The following is a 22,073-nucleotide window of genomic DNA, read 5'->3' on the forward strand; positions in this document are numbered from 1 at the left end:
TTGGCACTAATTTGTTGATGCACGTTCGGCTACTGCGCACACAATTCACAAACACAAAAAAAATATTTTTTTATTTTGTTTGGATTACCCTTTTGGGGGTTACAGCACCCTTTAATGGACAAGCCAGCTGGCCCTTTACTTATGGGACACAGGCGCACGCTTGCTGCTGCTCCTTTGTTGATGCACGTGCAGCCACAGTGCACACAATTCACAAACACAGAAAATATTTTTTTATTTTGTTTGGAGTGCACTTTGTTGGTTACAGCACCCTTTAACGGTCAAGCCAGCCGGCCCTTTACCTATGACACAGGCGCACGCTTGGCGCTACTTTGTTGATGCACGTGCGGCTACTGTGCACACAATTCACAAACACAAAAAAATAGATTTTATAATTTTGTTTGGAGTGCCCTTTGGGGGGTTACAGCACCCTTTAACGGACAAACCAGCCTTTACTTATGGGACACAGGCGCACGCTTGGCTCTGCTCCATTGTTGTTGAACATGCAGCCACAGTGCACACAATTCACAAACACAGAAAATATTTTTTTATTTTGTTTGGAGTGCCCTTTGGGGGTTAGAGCACCCTTTAACAGACAAGCCAGCTGGCCCTTTACTTATGGGGCACAGGTGCACGCATGGCGCTACTCCTTTGTTGATGCACGTTCTGCCACAGTGCACACAATTCACAAACACAGAAAATATTTTTTTATTTTGTTTGGAGTGCACTTTGGGGGTTACAGCACCCTTTAATGGTCAAGCCAGCTGGCCCTTTACCTATGACACAGGCGCACGCTTGGCGCTACTTTGTTGATGCACGTGCGGCTACTGCGCAAACAGTTCAAAACACAAAAAAATATATTTTTTTATTTTGTTTGGAGTGCCCTTTGGGGGTTACAGCACCCTTTAACAGACAAGCCAGCTGGCCCTTTACTTAAGGGACACAGGCGCACGCTTGGCGCTGCTCCTTTGTTGATGCACGTGCAGCCACAGTGCACACAATTCACAAACACAGAAAATATTTTTTTATTTTGTTTGGAGTGCACTTTGTTGGTTACAGCACCCTTTAACGGTCAAGCCAGCCGGCCCTTTACCTATGACACAGGCGCACGCTTGGCGCTACTTTGTTGATGCACGTGCGGCTACTGTGCACACAATTCACAAACACAAAAAAATAGATTTTATAATTTTGTTTGGAGTGCCCTTTGGGGGGTTACAGCACCCTTTAACGGACAAACCAGCCTTTACTTATGGGACACAGGCGCACGCTTGGCTCTGCTCCATTGTTGTTGAACATGCAGCCACAGTGCACACAATTCACAAACACAGAAAATATTTTTTTATTTTGTTTGGAGTGCCCTTTGGGGGTTAGAGCACCCTTTAACAGACAAGCCAGCTGGCCCTTTACTTATGGGGCACAGGTGCACGCATGGCGCTACTCCTTTGTTGATGCACGTTCTGCCACAGTGCACACAATTCACAAACACAGAAAATATTTTTTTATTTTGTTTGGAGTGCACTTTGGGGGTTACAGCACCCTTTAATGGTCAAGCCAGCTGGCCCTTTACCTATGACACAGGCGCACGCTTGGCGCTACTTTGTTGATGCACGTGCGGCTACTGCGCAAACAGTTCAAAACACAAAAAAATATATTTTTTTATTTTGTTTGGAGTGCCCTTTGGGGGTTACAGCACCCTTTAACAGACAAGCCAGCTGGCCCTTTACTTAAGGGACACAGGCGCACGCTTGGCGCTGCTCCTTTGTTGATGCACGTGCAGCCACAGTGCACACAATTCACAAACACAGAAAATATTTATTTATTGTGTTTGGAGTGCACTTTGGGGGTTACAGCACCCTTTAACGGTCAAGCCAGCCGGCCCTTTACCTATGACACAGGCGCACGCTTGGCGCTACTTTGTTGATGCATGTGCGGCTGCTGTGCACACAATTCACAAACACAAAAAAATAGATTTTATAATTTTGTTTGGAGTGCCCTTTGGGGGGTTCCAGCACCCTTTAACAGACAAACCAGCCGCCCTTTACTTATGAGACACAGGCGCATGCTTGGCGCTGCTCCCTTGTTGATGAACGTGCAGCCACAGTGCACACAATTCACAAAAACAGAAAATATTTTTTTATTTTGTTTGGAGTGCCCTTTGGGGGTTAGAGCACCCTTTATCAGACAAGCCAGCTGGCCCTTTACTTATGGGACACAGGCGCACGCTTGGCGCTGCTCCTTTGTTGATGCACGTGCAGCCACAGTGCACACAATTCACAAACACTGAAAATATTTTTTTATTTTGTTTGGAGTGCACTTTGGGGGTTACAGCACCCTTTAATGGTCAAGCCAGCTGGCCCTTTACCTATGACACAGGCGCACGCTTGGCGCTACTTTGTTGATGCACGTGCGGCTACTGCGCAAACAATTCACAAACACAAAAAAATATATTTTTTTATTTTGTTTGGAGTGCCCTTTGGGGGTTACAGCACCCTTTAACAGACAAGCCAGCTGGCCCTTTACCTATGACACCGGTGCACGCTTGGCGCTACTTTGTTGATGCACGTGCGGCTACTGCGCACACAATTCACAAACACAAAAAAATATATTTTTTTATTTTGTTTGGATTGCCCTTTTGGGGGTTACAGCACCCTTTAACGGACAAACCAGCCGCCCTTTACTTATGGGGCACAGGCGCATGCTTGGCGCTGCTCCTTTGTTGATGAACGTGCAGCCACAGTGCACACAATTCACAAACACAGAAAATATTTTTTTATTTTGTTTGGAGTGCCCTTTGGGGGTTACAGCACCCTTTATCAGACAAGCCAGCTGGCCCTTTACTTATGGGACACAGGCGCACGCTTGGCGCTGCTCCTTTGTTGATGCACTAGCAGCCACAGTGCACACAATTCACAAACACTGAAAATATTTTTTATTTTGTTTGGAGTGCACTGTGGGGGTTACAGCACCCTTTAACGGTCAAGCCAGCTGGCCCTTTACCTATGACACAGGCGCACGCTTGGTGCTACTTTGTTGATGCACGTTCGGCTACTGCGCAAACAATTCACAAACACAAAAAAATATATTTTTTTATTTTGTTTGGAGTGCCTTTTGGGGGTTACAGCACCCTTTAACAGACAAGCCAGCTGGCCCTTTACTTATGGGACACAGGCGCACGCTTGGCACTACTCCTTTGTTGATGCACGTTCTGCCACACTGCACACAATTCACAAACACAGAAAATATTTTTTTACTTTGTTTGGAGTGCACTTTGGGGGTTACAGCACCCTTTAACGGTCAAGCCAGCCGGCCCTTTACCTATGACACAGGCGCACGCTTGGCGCTACTTTGTTGATGCACGTGCGGCTGCTGTGCACACAATTCACAAAAACAAAAAAATAGATTTTATAATTTTGTTTGGAGTGCCCTTTGGGGGTTCCAGCACCCTTTAACAGACAAACCAGCCGCCCTTTACTCATGGGACACAGGCGCACGCTTGGCGCTGCTCCTTTGTTGATGAACGTGCAGCCACAGTGCACACAATTCACAAACACAGAAAATATTTTTTTATTTTGTTTGGAGTGCCCTTTGGGGGTTACAGCACCCTTTAACAGACAAGCCAGCTGGCCCTTTACTTTATTTTTATCGGAGAAAGTTTGGTCCTCCATTTATGTTATATTGATACATACATGCGGCTAAGGCGCACACAAACACAGAAAATAATTTTTTATTTTTGTTGGAGACTAGTGCACTTTGTGGGTTACACCACCCTTTAAGAAATGAGCCAGCCGGCTCTTTACTTATGGGACACAGGCACACGCTTGGCGCTGCTCCTTTGTTGATGTACATGCAGCTACAGCCCACACAATTCACACAGACAGAAAAAAAAGAAGAATATTTTTATTCTTTGTGGAGCGCACTTTGGGGGTTACACCACCCTTTAACAGACAGACGCACGCTTGGCGCTGCTGCTTTGAGGACAGTATCATATGCAGTGACAGTAGACTTGTCAGAAATTGATGGCACGTCCTTCAGTTGTCCAAACCGACCCTTGACTTATGACACAGGCGCACGCTTGGCGCTGCTACTGTGTTGATGCATGTGCGGCTACATCGCACACAAGTCACAAACACAGAAAAAAAAATAGTTTTTATTTTTTGGAGCACTTTTGGGGGTTACTCCACCCTTTAGCAGACTTATGGGACACAGGCACATGCTTGGCGCTGCTCCTCTGTTGATGCACGTGCAGCTACATCGCACACAATTCACAAAGACAGAAAAAAAAAGAATTTTTTTATTGTTTGTGGAGCACACTTTGAGGGTTACACCACCCTTTAACAGACAGACACACGCTTGTCGCTGCTGCTTTGAGGATGCAGGTGCGGCTACAGCCCACACATTTCACAAAGACAGAAAATATTTTTTTATTTTGTTTGAAGTGCACTTTGGGGTTTACAGCACCCTTTAACGATCAAGCCAGCCGGCCCATAACCTATGACACAGGCGCACGCTTGGCGCTACTTTGTTGATGCACGTGCGGCTACTGTGCACACAATTCACAAACACAAAAAAAATATTTTTTTTATTTTGTTTGGATTGACCTTTGGGGGTTACAGCACCCTTTAATGGACAAGCCAGCCGGCCCTTTACTTATGGGACACAGGCGCACGCTTGGCGCTGCTCCTTTGCTGATGCACGTGCTGCCACAGTGCACACAATTCACAAACACAGAATTTTTTTTTAAATTTTGTTTGGAGTGCACTTTGGGGGGTTACAGCACCCTTTAATGGTCAAGCCAGCCAGCCCTTTACTTATGACACAGGCGCACGCTTGGCACTACTTTGTTGATGCACGTGCGGCTACTGCGTACACAATTCACAAACACAGAAAAAATATTTATTTTTTTTGCACTTGGGGGGAGCACCCCTGATGGACAGAACACCCACTGGACAACACTACAGCACCCCTTTAGGACTGGGACACTACACAGGACTTTGGAGTGGACACAGCCCCTATGGACAACTGACTGCACATCACAGTCCAGCCAGCCCCTATGGACTTTGGAGGAGTGGACACAGCCCCTATGGACAACAGCAGCACAGCACAACACAGCCAGCCCCTATGGACTTTGGAGGAGTGGACACAGCCCCTATGGAAAACAGCAGCACAGCACAACACAGCCAGCCCCTATGGACTTTGGAGGAGTGGACACAGCCCCTATGGACAACTGACTGCACAACACAGTCCAGCCAGCCCCTTTGGACTTTGGAGGAGTGGACACAGCGCCTATGGACTTCAGCAGCACAGCACAACACAGCCAGCCCCTATGGACTTTGGAGGAGTGGACACAGCCCCTATGGACAACAGCAGCACAGCGCAGCACAGCACAGCACAACACTACACTACACTACACAGCCCAGCCAGCCCTAACTCCCACCCTCCCTCTTCACTGTCCACAGCCAAGTGAGAAAATGGCGCCGACGCGGGTACCTTATATAGAATCCAAAACCCGCGAGACCCGGAAGGCGGGATGATGACGTTTTGCCTCGATTTCAGATCCGAGTCAGGCGGAAAAAGTCGAGCCTGACTCAGATCGGCCTCAGATCGGGGGGGCTCGGGGGGTTCGGATTTCTGAAATCCGAACCCGCTCACCCCTAATACATACACAGTATACACACACTAGCACATATATACATTAACACATACATACACACTAACAAATCACAGTATACACACACTAACACATACTGTATATTCAATAACACATACACATATTATATACATACAAACACTTACATACACATATATACACACATACACAGTATACACACACAAATACATACTGTATATACAATAACACATACACACACATATTTATACACACACAGTATACACACACAAACACATACTGTAAATACAATAACACACACACATACATACACAGTATACACACACAAACACATACTGTATATACAATAACACACATACTGTACACACACACAAACACATACTGTATATACAATAACACACACACATATATACACAAACACATATATAAACATACACATACTGTATATACATACATACACACACATATATAAACAATAAAACAGTGCACATACACTTAAATTTTATACAGTTGCTGTTCCCTTCATTAGCCTCTGCCCCCTCGTGCCGAAATCCTGCAATATGTGGGTCATATGGGGGCGGGGCTTGACGTATTGGCTCCGCCCCCACATCAGCCACGCTAGAAGGGGAAATTGTTCTGTCACTGTCAGGGTGCCGTGCTCTAGTGGTAGGGGCCCCTCTGTGTGTGGGGGCCCTGGGACGACCACCCCTATCACCCTCCTTAATCCGGCCCTGTCGATGGTACTGTGGGCCTGATTCAGACACGCTCGCGAATGCACAGCGCTTGCAAGCGGGTCGATGGTTCCCCACTGCGCATGCACGAGACCCGGCCAGCGACAGGCGCTTCATTGCTACGGGTATCGCACCAAAGCGGGGCAGCTGTCGATGGTGAAAGACAGCTTGCCCCGTTTTGGAGGCGGGCAGCGGGGGTGGCTAGGCAAACGGAGGCGTTCCTGCAGGAATGCCTGCCGTTTGTGGGCGGCCCTACTGACATCACTCGTGATGTCAGTAGATGGATTTCCTGCTCTATTAGAGCAGAATGTCCACTGGGTCTTGTGGCCACGAGACCCTACCACAAGGGTCTTGTCGCAAGCCCGATGGTCGCGAAGGTCTTGACCATCGCGACCATCACTTGGCTGCTCGTATAAGCTGTGGGTGGTTACCCACAGCTATGCGAGCGGCCAGGAGGCCGTCTTTAAAAAAAAAAAAAAGGGACGCCATGATTCAGAGCGAGCGCTCTCAAAGAGCATCCGGCTCTGAATCAGGCCCAGTGTGTGTAACATCTTAACCTGTTCTTAGATTTATTGTAATCTGGTAGTAACAAATGACACAGGATATCACAGCTGTAACAGCGATAGACAATCTGTGTGGAATATAGTAGCCTTGAGCATAGGGTAATGCTGGGCATTGTAGTGCACTGAGCGTGAGCTGGGCAAATGCACCGGCAGATGGTAGCCCTGGTAACCTACTGTATATTGGTTGTGGTAAAGAGTACTTGCAGTTATGTTTGAGTGCTTAAATTGCTCCAGCTGTGGTGAGAATCTCAGATTCCATCCTTTCCTAATGGAAACAATGGAGTAAAGATGCGCAGAGACACCACACAAGCGCGGTAGTGCATGTCAGAGGTCGGACTCCTTCTAACTGAGCTCTGCTGGGTCCTAGTGACGCCATCTCAGTGTAACTAACAAGGTGCTGGAGAGAGCCAGCACAGGAGCCTACTCCATCCAAGAGGTAACCCCTAACCCTTGCCCTAGTGCATAACCATCCCATCCACAGCCTAGATGTCACAATTCTCGGGAGAACAGTGGTGCTTGCCCATGCTTGGCATTGGCAGAGACCCACTACAGAGGCATGGGGGTAAATTTGCTAAAATTCGAGATGGTCCCGATTTTCAAAGTGATTTATCTCGCTGGAATTTGCCAAAATTCAGGTGATTTACTAAATTTACAAACAGACGATTTGAAGCTAAATGAGTTTGCCGATGGTGAAGTAGAACGAGATATCTCTCCCGCTTAACTCGTTTTGCAGGAGATTAATCACCCCAGATTGCAGTGTTTTCTCTCTGCAAATCTCTCCCGAGCTAGCAGCCAGCACATATCAGTGAGATATGTGCTTGCTGCTTGTGTGTTAACCCTTGTAAAAATGTGAAAAATGTTTTTAAAAAAAATTACGTGAGGTCCCCCCCCTCCCAAAACACTAACCAGCCCCGGGCTTGCCAGCCTGTCCAGGTTCTTAACATTACAGGGAAAAAAAATGTGTAGGGTTCCCCTGTAATGTAAGAAGCAGCACAACGCTGCAGGGACAAATCTGGTTTTAAGTATACGCCGAAAAAAAAATGACATGGGTTCAACCGTATATTTAAAACCAGCCCTGGACCCTTTCTAACGGGGGACTGATGCCACAGCCAGGGGTGCCCTTTCACTGGGCCCCCCAGCAGCAGCATCAGCTTTATTTTACAGGTGTGTGGTGTGTTTTTTTAACCATTTCTTTACAGGTGAAGTACAGGTACCAGTGGGCGCTTAATGCCCCGCATGCTGGTACTTGTGGTTCTCCAAGTACCAGCATGCAGGGGAGGCTTGCTGGGACCTGTAGTTCCACTGTGAAGACAATGATGAAAAATCTTAATTTTACACTTCACCTAACACAATCAACCCGCCACCCACCATCCAGGGGTGGCGGGGATAGCCCTGGGCTATCAGCCTAGGCCAGGGGAGCCCTGGAGAGGGTGACTCCTTTATTGGGGGGCCACCAACTCCCCAGGGATCCCTGGCCTGGGCTGACTAATGGTCAGGGCTGATGCTGCGGCTGGGGGGCACGGTGAAAGGGCACCCCTGGCTGTGGCATCAGCCCCCCATTAGAAAGGGTCCAGGGCTGGTTTTAAATATACGGTTGAACCCACGTCATTTTTTTTGCCGTATATTTAAAACCAGGTCTGTCCCTGCAGCCTTGTGCTGGTTCTTCCATTACAGGGGATCCCTACACATTTTTTTCCCTGTAATGTTAAGAACCTGGACAGGCTGGCAAGCCCGAGGCCGGTTAGTGTTTTGGGGGGGGACCTCACGTCACGTTTTTTCTCAATTTATCCCTATTTTTTACAGTTACAGAAAGAAACATACACAAATCACAATGATTTGTGTATGTTTCTGACCATCTCGCAGCTCAGGGGGTTGAGTGTTGGAAAAGTGATTTTGACAAAGAGTTTGCTCCTATCTCACCCGAGCTTGTCATCCCGATTTTTGGTAAATTTGAGAGATATAGGTTTTAGGTGAAAAGTACTTCCGATTTGGCCTGATGTTGATTTGATTCGAGATTGCTATCTCACCCGAGTTTTACGAGTGAGATGAGAGAAATCTCTCTCTAACTCACCCGACTTTTGCCTTTAGTAAATTTGCAAGCAGGGAAAAAAAATCAATAAATCACCTGAGATGGTTATCTTGACCTATCTCGATTGTTAGTAAATTTACCCCATGGAGTCTAACATGCCGGTGGTTTTCACCAGGGACCCCTGTAAGGAGATATGAACTTAGCTGCGCCCGACACACAGGTCGGGGGCCCTCTATCCTAGTTCCTCTTACAGGTGCTGGTATACACTGGTATGTGGAAATAGCTCATCAGTATGAAGACGTACAAGAGAGGTCGACACACTGGGTCAGAAGCAGCCGAGCTGTGCAGTACCAGGGATGAGGCAAAATCAGTTCAAGGAGAATAGCTGAGTACAGAAACAGTTAACAGACAAGAGACAAAGATCAAAGACATGGGAGTAAGGTATGAGCCTATACTCTGGCTCTGGTTTGCTTTCAGAGGCCCCTTTATATAGACTGGATATCCAAAATCCACAGCAAACATGACGTCACTGCCCCTTTAAATTTTACACAGGACGGCGTGCGCATCCCTATGGGAGCTGCAGTCGTCCATGTTCTGGGCCCACTGCCAAAGCAGAAGGGGAGAGCCAGGACCAAAGTTGTCTTTGGCCATGTCCCCAGCGGCGCTGGACATTGTGAGTTACAGTCATGTCCAGCGTGCTACAACATTACCCTCCCCTTCTAGGGCTGGTTACACAACACCCCAGAAATTGTTTGTCAGGATATTCTGAAGAGGCCAGGGAGCATGAACATAAAGCCTTAACCCAAAAGCACTCCTCAGGACCATAACCCTTCCAATTTACCAGAATTGGAACAGAACCTCTATATATCCAAGATCTGCTTCATCTCCTATTCCTCCTGATAATTCACTGGAATTGCAGAGGGATGGCTGCAGGATGCGGAAAACTGCTTAATCACCAGAGTTTGAGAAGGGAGACATGAAACACATTAGGTATTTTGAGTGTGCCTGGAAGCTTCAGATGAAAAATCACTGCATTGATCACCTAGAGGATCTGAAAGGGATCAATGAATCTGGGGATGAACTTCATAGTGGGAAACTTCAATCACAAGTGTTTTTTCGACAGCCACACCAGGTCTCAGTAAAGGAAATCCCCTCCTCTTCCTGTCAGCAAAAAAATTGTATCACAAAGAGGCTTTGCATAAATTCCTTACTTCACTCCAAATTTTGACAAACCACCTAGTGGTAGCACAAACTACTGGAAGGGGAACTGACTGGCAAAAGGGTAGCTCCAGCAAAATAGGATGGAACCCATTCTGTATGAAAAAGGGAGAAAACCCAGACACTTCATGAAAAATATTATTATGTGCGAATTCCGCCCATGGTAACATAGAGACCCAGTCGTCCTGATTAGTAGACACTGATGAATTTCCCAAGAACCTAATTTACATGTTCCATCTGTCCATTTCTCTACGGTAGATATGCTGAAGAAAAGTTAATGCAGACAAAGATTAGATGTAAACTGCACCACTCAGGATTGAATCCATGACATGAGGGTAATTCTGTAGAAAAAGTCCATAGAAATATGGTTCCATGATCAGCTTGGCATGGATAGGGGGTGTAAAGGTCCACAAGGAACTTGAGGCTGGATTTTAAGTTGAGCACAGATGTAATAGGCTGCTATGAAATCTTTTACAACCCTCCTAGCAGTGGCCACCAGTACTCAGTGCCGGATTTAGATATCATGGGGCCCTAGGCAAGGTACAGGTTTGGCGTCCACCTTCCCTCAAACAATTCATTTACTTTGTTAGGCTCTGCAGAAACCTTGTGGTGCCATATAAATGAAGGATAACATATATATATATATACTGTATATTTCACAATATACCCCACAGCGGTGGGTGACAGGTGGAGGCAGAGGATGACGGGGGAGGCAGTGGGTGATGGGGAGAGGGAGAGGGGGATGGGGAGAGGGTAACAGAGAGGCAGAGGGTGAAAGGGAAAGGGTGACAAGCAGAAGGTGATATTGAGAAGCAGTGGGTGACAGGGAGAGGGTAACAGGGAGAAGTAGAGGGTGACAAGGAGAGGGTAACGGAGACAAAGAGGGTGACGGAGATTGGGGGAGAGGGTGACAGAGAGAGGCAGAGGATGATGGGCAGTGGGAAATGGGGATAGAGAGAGTGTGATGGGAAGAGGGTTACAAAGAGAAGCAGTCAGTGACAGGCAAAGAGTACAGGCAAATGATATGTCAGGGTTGAAAGGGATTCACTGGGACATGAAGGGAAAGTATCAATGGGGGAGGCCATCTCCCTCTGCCTCCCCCATCACCCTCTGCCTCCACCTGTCACCCACCATTGCGGGGTATACAATATATATATATATTATCCTTCATTTATATGGCACCACAAGGTTTCTGCAGAGCCTAACAGAACATTAATTGTTTGAGGGAAGGCGGGCCCAAACCTGTACCTTACCTAGGGCCCCATGATGTCTAAATCCGGCACTGGGCCCTAGGCGGGCGCCTAGGTTGCCTGGCGGTAAATCCGGCCCTGCCAGTACCATCTAAGAATCAATTCCAAAGTTTTTGTTGAACTCCGTGTCTCCAGTGAAACGAGATACATGAGCCCAGTTGAGTAATTTGAGATGAAATTCTGGAGTTATGAATGATTGTCCAGAAACCTTTGGCAAAAGGTCATGGCAAGGAAGCAGGTTGGATCAAGAATGGGCTTGTTCTTGCAAGATAAATTATCTCCAGAAGTACTGAATGCCCTGGACATCTGCCTTAATATTTTTGTAGCCTGATCATTAGGTGATGACCAGATTAAATCATTCAAAGAACAACAACCACCGGGCCTGATGGTAGTTTAGGCAGAAAGCCATCTTGAGATATAGAAGGATTTTATGATCGGTAAGGACTGTAACTGGAAATTTTGCCCCCTCCAGCAGGTGGCACCACACCTTTGAGACCAACTTAATTGCTAATAACTCCTTGTTCTCTCTGGAACTGAAAACTTGTTGGAAAAGAAGCTGTAGCAGTTCCACTTGCTGGCAGAATAAGCTATAGATTCAATATCCGCGCCAGATGTGAAGTCATGTTTGATGCATTTGTCCCTTTAAATTTTCCACAAGACAGCACGCACATCCCTATGGGAGCCATGGAGGCCCGTGTTAAGGACCCGCTGCAGGAGGATGAAGGGGAGAGACAAATTCATGGTTGTCAACAGCGAATGGTCTCCAGGGGCACCAGACCAGGTAAGTGATGGCCAGTGGCTGACACGCTGTGTCACTAGCCCTAAGTGTTGGCATTCTGAAAATTTAATTATTTTACATGTCACCATATCAGATGTTAATATTGTGATCATGTCGACATTTTGCAGAGCTTGACATGTCAATGTCCACATTATAACAATGTCAATATAATTGCTGACGTTGTGGTGTTGACATTATGATTATCAACTTTGTTAATGTCTATACAGTATAGTGACTGCTTCCCTGCCAGCTCTTCTGTAGCCGGTAATTTCTAGCATTCGCCACACCTGTCTGAGACCGCACTTACTACAGCTTTGGGGAATATTTACTAAAGTACAGGTTTTTAGAAGTGGAGATGTTGACCCTAGCAACCTGTATTTATTACCTTCTACAATAATTATGTTTTTTCATTTTCTTAATTTACTTAGTCAGCCGTTCCGTCCTTAATCAATATTGTTCCGTACATATCACGTCCACAGCAATCTGTGTTTATTAAATGTTCTTTCATTTTTCTTTCTGATATTTTCTTATACTTCCATTTGGATGTAACTCTTTCTCTTTGTCCTCCCTATATTTATGTATTCATTAATACTTAATCTATATCTCTCTATTAGAAGCATATTTATCACAATCCACATATTTAATGCAGATGTGATAAATATTTTCTCCCAAATTCACAATGTGAAAATTAATATTTTCATGCAAATGTAGTAAATTCCTCTTTCCAGGAGACATCCTCCAATAAGAGCCCATCCTGGCGAAGAGCTGTAAGCAGTGATATAGCGTAACACTCCCTCTCGCATTCCGGAGCTTGGTAAATCCGACAGTACAGCAGCCCCTATAGAAACCTATGGGGGATGTCGCTGCTGTCGGAAATGGTACATTCGGGGGATACGTAATATTTCCCCCCAAACTGGGTGTTATCAGGGATTAGCCTGCAAATATTATTTGAAAAATAAGGTCCTTATTCCTTTTTGTCTCATGTTCTTTCCAACAGAGAACAAACTAGGAAATGTAGTTGTGACACTATACAAATACTAAACCTCCCATCGTCTGAGGATTGACCAGTGCATGAATCATTGACAATAAAACATACTCAATTGAAATAAAGACACAGAGACTTGTATTTGGCAGAATTGTTAGCTAGTTTATTTAATTAACAGATAATTAATTAATTACTAACATTAATGAAATGAATTTAATTGTGGTGCCAAAGAAAGAACGGCTAACAACAGCCCAAGCCTAACACTATAAACACTCTAACCACAACACATACACTCAAGCCTTCTACCTTGACTACCCACCTAGAAAGGTGATGATGCTGCCCCCTGGTGGGGTGGTCCAGCAGACTTTAACAGTCAACGAAGGTGAGCAAAACAAAAAGTAAACCGATATTCACATTGCTAATAGGTAACCTGCCGTTCTTTCCCGCCTAAAATAGCCAACGAAGAAATCACCAAACCCAAATCAAAGAGAGCACATAACGTAAAATTTTGGGAGGGAGGGTGGGAAGGCAGGAACAAAAGAGGCTGACTCCGCCTCCAACAAACTCTAATATCCCTGCTGAAACCTACAATCCTAAGAACCCATAGGCCCTAATTATCACATGATTCCCAACACTGGTCCGCCCCCAGCCTAGGAGGTTTAACCCTCTCCACTCCTATACAGTCATTTTGTTTATCATACTGCTCTATGCCTATAGCTCACACCATAACATACCTTCATTCCTTAATATTAGGGATGTGCAGGCTCAGATAGGTTCGAGTTTGCACGCCGAGTTCGGATTTTTCCCTCCAAAAAAACGGAACTCAGAAAGAGGCAAAACGTCATCTTGCATGGACAAACATCATCATTCCTGGACTTTGTCCAGGAATGATGATGTTTGTCCATGCAAGATGACGTTTTGCCTCTTTCTGAGTTCCCTTTTTTTGGAGGGAAAAATCCGAACTCGGCGTGCAAACTCGAACCTATCCGAGCCTGCACATCCCTACTTAATATAGATGTATTACTTAGTACATACTTGCCTACTTTTGAAAAAGCATTTCAAAGAAATTGTGAAAGCAGCACCTATGAGCGCGGCGGTAAAGTGGGCGTGTACTGATATAACTGAGAGGCGTGTCATAAAATTGATTTACATCCACATGTAAATGAACCCCAAAGCAGTTAACAAGATCTACTTGTTGATGAAAACACACTGATACTTCTCAGAAAATACATGTAGCCATAGGGACCATTGTGCCTTATACCAATGCAGGAAAATTATAGTAAAGATCCCATTTGAATGTATATATCTCTGTTTTTTCTTTTATATACCAGTGTCACAATGGGGGTAAGGTGAAATGAGGGAGATTGGTAGACTCTTCAGGAATACAGGGAGATTGCTGCTATTTCAGGGAGTCTCCCTGACAATGAGGGAGAGTTGGCAAGTATGACTTAGTATCAGAGTATATCTAAAAGAGATTACTGATGCATTCAGACTATACAATTGTACGTCTCTGACACTGTTTCCTGTGCAGAAACTGTACTATATTCATAAAAAATGAAACATAACATGAGGAATGATTACACTACAGTCCATGGTTAGTACTCACTGTAGATGTTGAGCTGAAGCTGTTGTGTGTCACTCTGTGAAAAGTCAGCACTTTGAGCAGTCACTGTGTACACCCCCTGATCAGTGTATGTGACATTATCCAGTCTCAGGCTGCCATTCCTATACAGCTCACATCTTCCCACATACTGACCAAAGTATTGTATAATTCCACTAGGAGGAAGGTTAGCTACTGGGATAGTGCCATCAATAGCATTGCCAGTATTCCATATTATTGTGTATGGTTGGAATGTAAAAAACACATTAAAGGTAACAGATCCCCCTAGAGCTCCATTCACCACCTGAGCAGCCTCAGCACCTGCAGGGGATAATACATCACATAATCATCATCATCATTGTGCTCACAGAAATAAGACAAACACTTGAATTATTGAGCAGTCTGATGTCATTGTCAGAAACTTACATATTATATTGGGTTAGTAATTAATTTCGATATGATATGATTTTTGCTCAGTTCCCTATGTAACATTGACACACACATTATACATAACAAGAGCAGAAAGTGAATGTTACCTGTAACCACCAGCAGCAGCACTATACACGGGAGGAAACACTTATAGAGACCCATTGGCGATGGCTCCTGTCTGTGCCTGATGCTGCCGTCTCTGCCTCTGTGCTCAGAGCTAGAACCTTTGTCCTGTGCTCTCCAGGTCCGGTCACTTTCACTTCTTCTAAAGGGAAGTCTGTGATATATTAATTAATAACCAGATGCTATGGAATATTGCAGTGTAATATCATACACAGCTTCCTGGTAGCTCTGCCAATAACACACATCTTATGTAAATACACTAACCACTGTATGCTATGAAGTAGAAGCTATTAGAGGCACACTACTATGGGCCATGGCCAGAACTACAGAATAACTTATTTCTGTGTCTGACTCCCTGAGAAACACACATAATTGTTTCCTATCACTTCTCGTGTCTCCTATTAATTCATACAGCAAATGTCATACTCACAGTACAGTAACTGCGATAAACACTGTCGAAGCTGGATAATTGGCTGAGACAAGATCAGCTTAAAATTAGATCATAACGACGCCATCTTGCGATTGGCCGCAAGACGCCATTTTAGAAAATGAGATCGCAAGATGCCATTTTGGCGAATGGCCGCCCAAGCGCCATTTTAGATAAACTCACACTTAAGTACATATGCCGATGTTACTATTAGCATCATGTGACTGTATCTTTCACCATTTCTCATTCACAAATAAATACGCACAATTGTGCTGTTAACTAGCCGCATATTAGTGAATGCATTAGATCCTGTATGAAAACGCTGTTTATTAGCTTCATGCGCACGCATCTGCCCCAAGTTAACTAGTGTCTTTATATTAAACCCCAAATACCTACACATTACATACTCACATAAAAGGTTCCATAAGCTTTAAAGTATAAGATTCAAGTTTGTTCATTTATTATAATTGCTGTGAAATAAAGGTTATTTGGTAGCTAAGGTTTAATACATGAAAAGTAAGCCATGTTTGGTATTATACTGATCTGCACTCTTTCAACAGCATTCCGGTATCATTGGTGTGAAGATCGCAACATGCATTCTCAACTTATGGACCGAAGAGATTTAAAGCAGCAAAATGTATTCTTGTGAATGTTTGCATGAGGCAGGAAACCAGAGACAACCAGTTGTTCGAGGCTGGACTGTGTCTATTTGAATCAACCTGTTAAATGCTCTGCACCAGATGCATCCTCCTTGGGAACCAATAGCACCAGCAACAAGCCTTTCTATTGTGTTTCTGTGAGAGTATAAATGTGTGTGTTTTGACCCCAGTCTGGAGTCTTCTTACTGAATGCTGATTGATGCAGGTTTTCTTTCTGAATGCCGGGATCTGGTCCAGAGCGCAAGCGTATGTATACTGTACTTGGGTCTGTATAATTCTTTGCGCTAAATTGTACTTAGATCATAGCGTGTAGCTGACTGTACTTTTTACTTGAATAATACTTTGAGCTTTGGAAACACATGTTCCAGGTCTAAGGTTTTTATTTACTGTATGACTGCGTACGCAAATAAGTGTCAATCTTAGAGGTTTATAGGCAGGCTTTAGAAGGTATATGTTGGAGCATATAGAGGTTCAAATTCAGTATCATTAACACCAAGAACATCCCATCAAATTCCTAGGAATATTCCCCCAGGTTATCACCTCAATTCTTATCTCTTGTCCTACTCAAACTTACACCACTGGCTTTGAATGGGAAAAGTTTGTACGCTCTCACTGCCTCGGGCCTCACTATACCGCTTCTGTTTCAATCCATATCTACATATCATTGGCCACATTGTGGAGTAGCTTATACACATATATTTCTTTTCATATACTTACATATTCATAATTCCGTTGTTCAATGGACCGGCCTGATTTCCTGTAGGAAACCAATTTCTTGTGGGCAAATGATTCTTAGGCTGATGGACTAGTGCACAGGTTCTCAAACACGTTCCTCATGTACCCCAAACAGTGCATGTTTTCCAGGTCTCCTCACTGATCACAATTGAAATAATTATCTCCACCTGTGGATCTTTTAAAATGTGTCAGTAAGTAATGAATACACCTGTGCACCTGCTGGGTGACCTGGAAGATGTGACCTGTGTGGGGTCCTGAGGATCGAGCTTGAGAACCACTGGACTAGTGGAATGGTCACAATATATTGGGAGTATGGAAGAGCAGATAAGAGGTGTGGGTAGAGTAGGAAACACTTTTTTTTCCCTGAGGTTTACACTATAGCAGCAAGACAAACAGCATGGGGTCCCCTTGCCATAATGTAAAACCAGCACCGGGCTCTTCCCTGCACCCCTAGAGGCAGTGGGTGTGTAGATAGTTGTGTAAAATATAGAAAATAATATTGTTCTTTACAGTGGGACTACAGGTCCCCGAAAGCCTGCCCCAGCATGCTGGCATTTTTTTAAAATATTATCTTTACAGTGGGACTACAGGTGCCAGTGGGCCCAGAATGTCCAGCCACGGTAGCACTTGTTGTTCCACAAGTGCCAGCATGCCAGGGCTGGCTTGCTCGGACATATAGTCACACTGTAATGGCCGATATTTATCTCTATATTTTAGACAATTTCCTCTACAACAACCAGCACCAGGATGCAGCGAATAGCTCTCAGCCTACGGCTGGTTGATCCTGGGTAGGAGGGACCTCGTTTTCTTATTGGGGTCTTGACTTTCTGATAATTTCCAACACTGAGCTGACCAGATTAAGTGTGGGGGGGGGCACGGGGAGCGAGTACCCCCAGATCCTCTCTCTCTTAAGGTACTCTCTGGATGGAGCTCCCCCGACCCATTTTTAGCTGATGTCTGGTCCAGTGCTTGCGAATAAGCTCTGTGCCTGCGCCACTGGACTAATCACCAGGATGCAGGCATAGAGGGACTGGGATAACCCGGCACAATAAAGTTTTTTTACTCCATTTCTGCATAGCGTGCATGACTCCATACGCACTGAAGAATAGTGTGTGATTGAGCCTGCCATCACTATTGCTTTAAGGATGAGCAAGGAATAATTATTACTATATGTCTTATTAATGAATGCAAATTCATTATTTTTGTTGTTATTCTTTGTAGGGGATCCTTTAGATTTCAAGAGGTTTTCCCTTTTCATCATTGAGACTTCTTTTGTTATTTCTAGGTCTTTTTCTTCATATCCTTGATTGCTAAAGCTATTACTTACTGTATATCTTTACTTTGTGTGATCAATTAATTAAATATTTTTTCTCCATTTGTTCTACTTTTTTCAATTGAAGTACTTGGTTTATATCCCTTACTAATGAAATTTCTTTTCAAATTTTTACTTTGTAAATGATACATTGAATTTTCTGTACAATTTTGTTTGATTCATCTGAACTGTCCTCCCGGTAAAAATTTGAAAATAAATTTCATTAGTAAGGGATATAACCAAGTACTCTGGAAATTCAATTGAAAAAAGTAGAACAAATGTAGAGAAAAGATTTAATCACATATAAAATAAAAAATAAAGATGAACAAATAGATCTTTTCATTTATAACACAATTTAACAGCAATAACACTGCCATAGAAAATTTGATGAAAAAACATTGGCATATTTTAAAGTTAGACACAGAACTAAATTCTATACTTCCACAAAATCCTTGTATCATTTATCGCAAAGCAAGGAACATGAAGCAAGAATTGGTGAAAAGATTTATTCCTTTAGAAGAAAAAAATGCTTTTTGAATAAAGGATACCATTATTACACAAAAACAATGACAATTTAGGAGGGATATGGAGGAACTAGTCATATACCAGCAAAAAAGGAATGAAAAAAGAATGATAATAAAAACATCACAACAATACACGATCTTTCCACAACAACAGAAACACCAATTTAATGACAGACATAAAACACAAGGACAACGAACATATACATCCAGTATAAAACAATCATCTGATTTGAGAAGTCAAAATGACCATAACTGGAGAAAGAAAGAACCATTGATTAAAACAATACCTAAAAATAGAAGGCAGGACTACCAGCCATACAACAAAAGGAATTTTACTTTTGAGAATAATCCTTACAAATTAATAAAAGATTCATACAGAGCAGGACGTGAAACGGCCATAAGAGAAGAACAAATTGACTTCAATTCTCTAATACACAATATATCTTAGAAAAATCAGGAAAAAGACACCGCGCACAGACCAAGGAAATATTCAATGAAAGGGAACCTTCATGAAGAAATAGATGAAGAGTATGAAGAGGAGGACGATTTTTTAGATATAACTAATGGATTGAAGAAACCGCCGGAACACATCTGGAATCCACAGAACAAAAAAGTAAGAAGAAACTCCACATCAGAAAAAGAGACACAAGAGAAGGAAAGAATAAAAAACAAAAGAAGAATTTAAGAGAATCAAAAACTAAAATTTTTAATTTAAGCAAGAAAATTTTAACTTCAATGGAAATATCATTATTAGAAAAAGTGCTAAAATTTGCCCCTCAATCCTCTATTGATAAATTTGACCTGTTTATTGATGTGCAGAAGTTTATAAGGAAATTATGTATAAAAAATTTTTTTTTCAAAAGAAATAGTGAAGAAACCAATAGAGATGAGAAATGACAACTTCAAACACACAGATTTCAAACCCTCTTCAAGATTCAATCCAACGCATTGTAAAGGCCCACACATTGAAACATTTCAGAAATTGATAGAAAAAGACATCTCTGCCCTTCCAGATAGACATAGAAGCAAAGACAATCTCTCAGAAGGGGAAAAAAGAAGTCTAAAAGAACTAAAAAAGGATATGTCAATCATTATTAAACCAGCTGACAAATGGGGGGAATAGTACTTATGGACAAGATTAAATACCAACAAGAAGCAGAAAGGTTGCTGGCAGATGAAAACACGTATCAATTGTTACAGAACGATCCAACTTTGAAATTTGCAAAAGAATTGGAAGAGATAATAAACGATGGTCTACTTTTAGAAATCATTAACAAAAAATAATACGATTTAATCTGGGAAGAAAATCCAAAAATACCAACATTTTATTTTCTACCCAAGATCCATAAGGATGTAAACCCCCCCCCCCCCCGAACACTCAATAATATCAGGCTTAAATTCAATCACAAGTAAGTTGTCAAAATGTATTGACTTCTTTTTACAGAATGTAGTCTCCGAACAAAAGAGCTACCTTAAGGATACTATAAGTATACTACAAGTATTGGAGAATTTGACCTGGAATCAAAGTTATATTATAGATTACAAGTGACGTCAAGTCCCTATAGACTTGTATTGCACATGATATAGGATTTGAGTGCAGTAGACATTTTCTTTCCACAATGACCACTATTAAAAATCAACAAAGAAATTTTATTATAGAAATCATTGAATTCATTCTGATGCAAAATTATTTCTGGTATGAGGGAAGGATTTACCTTCAAAAACAAGGAACTGCTATGGGAACCTCCTTCACACCTAGCTATGCAAATTTGTTCGTCTCAAAATGGGAAGATGATTGCATATGGAACAACAACAAGTACATAAAGAATATAATCTGCTGGAAAGGATATATTGATGACATCTTCTTCATATGGGAAGGACCCAAAGAAGCCATAGAAGAATTAATTGACTATATTAACAAAAATGAAATCAATTTGGAATTTACGACAACAACAAGCACTGAAAATGGTATATTCCTAGACTTGGAGATTTATGTCAAAGAGAACAAGTTGGAGTCTAAAACACACTAAAAAGAAGTAAATGGAAATAATGTACTGCCAGTATCGAGCAACCGTCATAGAAACTGGATTAATAATATACCGGGAGGACAGTTCAGATGAATCAGACTAAATTTTACAGAAAATTCAATGTATAATTTACAAAGTGAAAATTTTAAAAGAAATTTCATTAGTAAGGGATATAAACCAAGTACTCTGGAAATTAAATTGAAAAAAGTAGAACAAATGGAGAGAAAAGATTTAATTACATATAAAATAAAAAATAAAGATGAACAAATAGATCTTTCACTTATAACACAATTTAACAGCAATAACACTGCCATAGAAAATTTGATGAAAAAACATTGGCATATTTTAAAGTTAGACACAGAACTAAATTCTATACTTCCTCAAAATCCCTGTATCATTTATCGCAAAGCAAGGAACATGAAGTGCCTGGAGGCACAAAACGTGTTGGTGGCATACCCATCCAAAACTCTGGACACTCCAGCCATACGGCCATTCACTCTGCCGCCGTCACCCATGTGAATCACCCGCGGCCGCAATCGGCGGTGTGCGGACAAACACACTTGGAGGCACAATCGAGACCAACTCCTGCTAACACCGGCTTCCCTGTCAGCCTGGACCCCGCCTGACACACCATCAGAGGGATGGAGCCTGGAAAGGTAGGGACAGTGAGGGCACAATTAACAACAAACGGGCAGTAGTGACTGTGTTTTGGAACCCAAAATCAAGTTTCATAAAGGAGCTATAAACATATGCTTCAATTAATCTATATAAATTGTATTTTCCCTTACAGGTGCCACATTAGAACATCAAATAATTATATATATAGTGCTCATTTCAATTGTATTCACTATTTATTAACCTATTGAGCTGCTCAACATTTTCAGCGCGGTAGCCACGTATCTATACAGGTGCTATTTAAATGTGTGCATTCACATTGCGAACGCAGCCTGACATAAGGACGCCCACTTCCCCTTACTCACATCTGTATACTAGTGTAACACCCCGCTAAGGGTGTACTGTTCACAGGGTGGTGTGTTGGGTGATTCCTTACAAAGCAACA

At 43.0% G+C, this 22,073-nt stretch overlaps 1 protein-coding gene across 1 annotated transcript in view; it reads right to left on the reverse strand.

The window, feature by feature from the left end:
• The window catches only part of LOC148507790 (cell adhesion molecule CEACAM5-like), an 84,809-nt gene extending 69,441 nt beyond the window's left edge, over window positions 1–15,368 (reverse strand). Inside the window, exons 1-2 of the mRNA XM_088445606.1 lie at window positions 15,314–15,368; window positions 14,784–15,098 (exon numbers count right to left, since the gene is read on the reverse strand). Of these exons, the coding sequence (XP_088301732.1) occupies window positions 14,784–15,098; window positions 15,314–15,368 (370 nt within the window). The remainder of the gene's footprint in view (window positions 1–14,783; window positions 15,099–15,313) is intronic.
• Window positions 15,369–22,073: the final 6,705 nt, after the last annotated feature.

The sequence above is a fragment of the Taudactylus pleione genome, unplaced genomic scaffold, assembly GCF_031769625.1.
Source record: "Taudactylus pleione unplaced genomic scaffold, aTauple2 ptg000384l, whole genome shotgun sequence".
Taxonomy (NCBI): Eukaryota; Metazoa; Chordata; class Amphibia; order Anura; family Myobatrachidae; genus Taudactylus; species Taudactylus pleione.